This window comes from Physeter macrocephalus, chromosome 14, assembly GCF_002837175.3.
Source record: "Physeter macrocephalus isolate SW-GA chromosome 14, ASM283717v5, whole genome shotgun sequence".
Classification (NCBI taxonomy): domain Eukaryota; kingdom Metazoa; phylum Chordata; class Mammalia; order Artiodactyla; family Physeteridae; genus Physeter; species Physeter macrocephalus.
In genome coordinates, this window is record NC_041227.1 from 80,021,911 (window position 1) to 80,027,910 (window position 6,000).

Consider the following 6,000-nt stretch of genomic DNA (forward strand, 5'->3'; position numbering starts at 1 on the left):
GGGTCCCCTGAGTTGGTGCCGGAGCTTGCGTGGAAGCCCCCGGCTCCCATCCAGCGCTTGTGTCCCCATCGGTCTTGCACTTCTCTTCATTTCTTCTGCCTGCACCTCCCCATACCAAGTCTGATGTGTGGTTTCTGGGGTGAACTTTTCATTCTCTGCCATGGCTGGAGCTCTAGAGGTGGTAGGAGGGGCTTGGTTTCCCGGGGAGCCGGTGCTGCACTTGGGAGAGGGGCTCAGCAAACACCTGGGAGGAGGTGCTCGGCGCACCTGGAAGAGGGTCTTGACGCATGTTGGTGGCTGAGGGATGTGAGGGTGCGAGAGCCCCCAGCACACGCGGCTGGGACCACAGAGCTAGCCTGATGGGTGCTGTGGCGACGGCGGAGGGGGGAGGGTGCGTGGTGGCCTGCAGGCCCGTGTTTGCCCTTCCTGGAGCAGGAGGTGGGGAGACCGCGCTTCTCCCTCATGCCGCCCTCCCTCGACTCCAGGCGCCGGCTCTGAGCCCAGAGCAGCCCAGCCCAGGGCTTCGGCACCGACTCCTCCTGCCCGGGGGCGGCTCCGAGCATCCGTGCCTGTTGGCCGTGTGGACGCGGCTCGTCCGTGCGAGTGCGCTGGGCTACACGCCTCGCGGGTGCGGTGGGTGACTCCGGGAGCGGGGCTTCACCCCGTCGGCGAACAGCCCCTCCCATGACGCCGCGGGGCTGCCCGCGTCAACCTGGGCGCAGAGGCGTGCGCGGGGTCGGCCCCTCCCCCGCCTGCGTCTCCGCGTCGGCAGTGCGCCAGCAGGGCTCGCTTCATGTAGCTTGGCTGAGCCTTCAGATTCAGTCCCGCAGCTGCAGAGCCGCCCCTCGGCCCCTCGCAGGCCGCGCTTCTCTCCCTTTCGTTGAAACCGCAACGATTCCCCTTGTCCCCGGTGCATGCCTCCCCCTTGCTCCCCCGTTTAAACCCAGCTCCGCCGTCTGCCGGCGGCCTGGCTGCTGGGCGGGTAGGGAGGCGAGTGGGGCGCGAGGTGGACACAGGGCACCCGGCCCTCGTTCCTGTGCACCTGCGGGTTCCGAGGCTTCGGCCTCACGTCGGCGGGCTGTCGTTCGGGCGGGGCCCCTGCACAGCCGGCCCGCGGTTCTGGGGCCGAGCCAGGCCAGGCCTGCGGTGGGTGTGCGTCCCTGGCTCTGGGCCCTGTGTGCTCGGTCGGCGTTGGCCCACCTGCCCCTTGTTTTCCAGGGCAAGCAGGAGGAGAACGACGTGGTGGAGAAACTGAACCTCTTCCTGGATTTGCTGCAGTCCTATAAAGTGAGTCTCGGCTGCTGCTTGGTCAGGGACAGAGCTGTTGAGAAGGCTGCTGTGACCTTTCAAGGGTGCGACTCTGGGGGAGATGGAAAAAGAGCCTGAAGCCAGGGCTGCGGGGTGTGGATGGGCCTCCTGCAGGCTCCCTGGGGGAAGGGGGTGTGCGTCCTGTGGGGTGCTGTGGGCAGGCCCCTGGCTTCCCCGGAGTGAGTGAGAGCGAGGGGCGCGGGCACGTGAGTGTTTGAGTGTGTGGACTACCGTCGCTCTCTATAAACACACGAGGGGCTGGCCCAGCGGCAGCCGCCTCCTCTAGGGTGTGGAGGTTCTGGGAAGTCAGGCCTCAGCTCGGGGCAGGGGCGGCTTTCCAGCAATCGGGGGCGGGATGGATCGAACGCCTGTGAGAGCCCTGCGGATCCTTTGTGCCGAGCTCAGGGGGAGCTGGCCCGGCGCTGGTGGGGAAGGTTCTAGAAGAGGCTCCTCTGTTGGGTGGGACAGCAGCCCGTGGCCTCTGCAGTTGCAGCCCTGCGATTGCGTGGCTACTATTCTCACAGGAACTGTGATCGGGGTTACTTTAGGGCCCCAGGGAGATGCCAGCGCGTCGTCCTTTAGGAGACGGCTCTTGCTGCTGGAGGGACACTGGCTTTCTGGAAGCTGGTCGGCGTTACGAGTGAGGCCCAGGGCTGTCCGCGCTCTCGCTGCTCGTTTCCCCGCGGGTTCCTGGCTGTGCCGATTTGCACCGCGGCCCCCTCACAGCTCGCCCCGGGTGGCTCAGCTGACGCTCCCTTCCACGAACACCGAGAGTGGAGTGAGCGGGGTGCGTGCGAGCTGTTTCTAGGCAGGAAAAGCCGTCCTCGCCCCAGGCGTGGAGGCCGTGTGCAGCGGGTGCGGCCTGTGTCTCCCGCGTCCGGGGCTGACGTGCCACCTCCTCCCGGCAGGACCTCTGTGAGCGGCACGAGAAGGGCGTGCTGCACAAGCACCAGCGGGCGCTGCACAAGTACAGCCTGATGAAGAGGCAGATGATGAGCGCTGCCGTGCAGAGCCGCGAGCCCCAGTCGGTGGAGCAGCTGGAGTCCCGCATCGTGGAGGTGGGCGGGCGGCTGGGCTGCCTGCGGGGCGGTGGGCGGGCCGGGGCGGCTGGCCACGCCTGCCGCTGGGACGCTGCCGCCCAAGCACCGGGTGGCAGAGCCGGCGTGAGCGTGAGCGACGTGTTGCATGGGGAGGGGCCTGGCCCTGGGCTTGGGGGGGTGGGGGCGTGTCGGGTGGAGCGTGGGCCCTGGTGCTTTTCCTTCCCGCCGTGAGCTGGGCCAGTCGCGAGGGGCTCTTTGCTCTGCAGCAGGAGAACGTGATCCAGACGATGGAGCTGCGCAACTACTTCTCCCTGTACTGCCTGCACCAGGAGACGCAGCTGGTCCACGTCTACCTGCCCCTTACCTCCCACATCCTCGGGGCCTTCGTCAGCTCCCAGATCCAAGGGCACAAGGAGGTGGGTCCCCCCCCCCCCGCCCCGTCTGGGCCAGCGCCCTTCTTCCTGCAGGCGCCCTTCTTCCTGCAGCAGCCCTTCCTGCAGGTCTGGCAGCCCTGCGGCGGGCCTTGAAGAGTTACTTAGGAAATGAGTGCAGCGGGTGAGCTAGGACTTAGAAGCGCTCTCGTCCAGCTCTGCTCGTCTCATTGTAGCCGATGATAATCCTGACGTTGTCCTTGCGGCTCCGGGGGGCGGGGTGGTGCGAGAGCAGAGCAGGACCGTACAGGAAGAATTTCTTCGCTTCTGGAGGAGTTCCAGACAGAGGTCAGAGGCACAGCACACGGAACCCCCAGGAACGGGAGCAGACGGCGGGTGTCAGTGCGAGGAGGTGCAGGGGGGCCGCAGGTGGGGTATTTCTCCGAGGACCCCGCTGAGCCCTTGAGAAGCGCCGTGATGGTCCGGGGACGCTGCGCGGGGACTGCCATGATAGCCCGTGTCAGCCACATAACTCTAGCTTGGTTTTTGGCTCTTTGCCCACTGGCCCCAGGTACAGCCTGGGATGTGTGTGTCCGGCCAGGGCTGAAGAGACACTTAAGACAGTCTCTGCCCGGTTCTGCGTTTGCTGGCCTCATAGTAGCCGACACCCTCCTGCTCCCTGACGTCCTCCATCCCGGGCTCCTTCTTGGCTCTGGGGGCTCCGGCACCTCCTGTGAGGGACACGCCTGCCGGGGCCCACATCTAGCTCTTTGATACGCAGGTGGGGGGCGGGGAGGTAGCGTAGGCTCAGACTCTCTCAACCTCACCTCCTAGCTGCCTCACCTTCCAGCTCTGCCCCAGTTCTGAGCTCCTGACGGCCTTGGTTGGGTTGTTTAACCTCTGCTCCAGTTGCCCTACCTGAAAAGTGGCGTAGAATACGACCCTTGCAGCCTTCCGAGAGCGGCTCGGGGATTTGCTGGCAATGGGCTGCCTGGTCGTCGTTCCGTGCCAGGTTCTGTGGCCGTGCTGGGCACACAGCTGCCCCACAGCCGTCCCTGACACCAAAGGAGTGGGAGATCCCGACAGGTCGGCCAGCTGGAGGGGACGGGTCCCACGTGGGGCTCTGGGGTGCCGTCTGGGAAGCTGGCTACCCTGCCCGGAGGGCCAGGGAGGCTTTTGCGAGCAGCGCGTGGAGGGAGCTCAGACCTGTAGTTGGGAAAGGTGCCGGGCGGTGGCTGGGTGTGCGGACTCAGGGGTAGAAGACACGAGGTGGTGCATCCAGGCGGGAGGTGACCGGGCCAGAGCGGTCTGGAGCCAGTAGTGCTGGAGCCGCCTGGAGGGTCTGGTCAGCGTGTGGGTTAGTGTACAGATCCCTCTCAGACTTGCTTTCAGAACCGCTGGGCCCGGGACTCAAGGGTCTGTGCTTTCAGTGGGACGCCGGGGAGTCGGGCATGAGTGAGAAATGTTGCCCGCCTGGGACAGAAGTTCCTTGACTTCCCCTTAGTGCCTCAGTGACTTTTCACAGCAGCCCGAGGCCAGAGTACCTTTTTAATGGTTCCGTTTCTTAGGTTCGTAGCTCCGGACAGCGTCAGCGCGGTGGCCCGCGTAGCCTGTGACAGATGGCTGAGTCTCCCTTGGGTGTTTCTCGTAGTCTGTGTGGCGCCCCTGGAGTCCGCTGGGGTGCCCTGGGTGCCCTCGGGCACAGTGTGGGAACTGCAGCTGTGGCCAAGGCAGCAGCAGCGCTGGGGGAGGTAGGGCTGTACGCCGGGGAGACCTCACGGGCAGGTCCGGGCGGCCGGTGGGGACGTTTCCTGACGCGATCCTGGATTTCTCTGCTGTGGGTGACTCGTGAGAGCCCCGGTCTCGAAACTCGGCGACCAGACTCTGCTCCAGCCGCACGTTGCCAGGGCCACGCTGCTTCCTGTTGGGACGCGAGCCCCTCTGCCCCGGTGCTGGTCTCGGACGCGGGCCTCGCTGCTCAGCCTCCTACCTGGCGGACGCCTGGGCCGGGAGCTGTTGGCGGTCGCCCTGCTTTCGCTTTGCCCGTCTGTGCTCCTCTGGTGGACGTCGTCTTGGCCTCTGAGCCGCCCAGAAGGCCGGCACCTGCAGACCTTTCAGAGGGAGCACCCAGCGATGACAACATTTCTTAACGTCGAGCAGACCTGTGCCTTTCTGTCCCCGTGCAGGGGCGCTGGCACCGGCCACCGTGATCTCTGCTTGCGGGTCCGCCCTTACCTGGGCTGGTCTGTGGGGGGGTCTTTGGAGCGCTGGGCCGCGATGCGGGTGGGAAGGCCGGCCCGCCCCCACTCTGGGAGCTCCGGGGGAGGTGACACGTGCGCTGGCGCGGCTGCACGGGCGTGTCCTTTCTCCGTGGGCATTTTAGGAGGAGAGAGCTGGTGCGTCAGGCCACAGGCGGCTGCCATCTCCTCACCCCGCCCTGCCCCCTCCTCCTCCAGATGAGCAAGGTGTGGAATGACCTGCAGCCCAAGCTACAGTGCCTCTTCGCTGGACCGCACGGCGCCCCCAGCCCACAGAGGTCCCCGCAGGACGGCCTGTCTGCTCACTAGTGCCGGGAGGACGTGGGCGGCAGCTCCGGCGCCCTCACTAAAACTTCTTTCCAAATGGTGTGTTCCTGTTTAATTCCCTTCACGTGGTGGCTGCCCCGACCCCGAGGGGGCCCAGCGTCGGGCTGCAGCCCCTTGTGGAAGAGCTGATGGCCGGGCAGGGTGGGGCCGGGTCCCGGCGGCCGTGGCTCCCCTCCCCTCGCGGGGAGCAAGGCCGAGGACACGCGCTAGGCCGCCGGGCGTCCACGGACGCCGCGGCCGCACGGGGTCTGTCCGGTTGCCCTCAACCCTGCCCGGCCCTGCCGACGCGTACCGTCGCCCGTCAGCCTGGTGGCGAGAGTGCTGGGGGCCCCTGGGATGGTTTTCTCCCAGGACCCACAGAGGGCGAGGCAGCAGGAGGGTTGCACACAGCAGATCGTGCAGGGGGGCGTGTGCCTGGGCCCCATGTGCTAGAACGGCCGGGAGGGCTCTGGAGTAGCTGAGTGGGGAGATGGGGGCGGGACCGTCCCCGCGGCCGGCGTGCTGCCGTCGGGCGGCGGTGGCCGTGTCTGACACGGAACTGGCCAGTGAGACCTCCACTGCGGCCCGCAGACAGCCCCAGCCGTGCGAGCGGGGGCCCGAGGGCCCCTGGGCCCAAACTGTGAGTGAGCCCTGGTGGCCCTGGTGTCTGTGTCCCTCCCTCCACGGCACACACACGTGTGCACGCTCACACCGTGA

The 6,000-nt window shown here is 66.8% G+C and overlaps 1 protein-coding gene across 1 annotated transcript in view; it reads left to right on the forward strand.

Annotated features, from left to right (window-relative positions):
• Positions 1-5,346, forward strand: part of SNX8 (sorting nexin 8) — a 39,352-nt gene extending 34,006 nt beyond the window's left edge. The window contains exons 8-11 of the mRNA XM_024121386.3: positions 1,219-1,287; positions 2,217-2,366; positions 2,615-2,764; positions 5,176-5,346. Of these exons, the coding sequence (XP_023977154.1) occupies positions 1,219-1,287; positions 2,217-2,366; positions 2,615-2,764; positions 5,176-5,286 (480 nt within the window). The 3' untranslated portion in view covers positions 5,287-5,346. The remainder of the gene's footprint in view (positions 1-1,218; positions 1,288-2,216; positions 2,367-2,614; positions 2,765-5,175) is intronic.
• Positions 5,347-6,000: the final 654 nt, after the last annotated feature.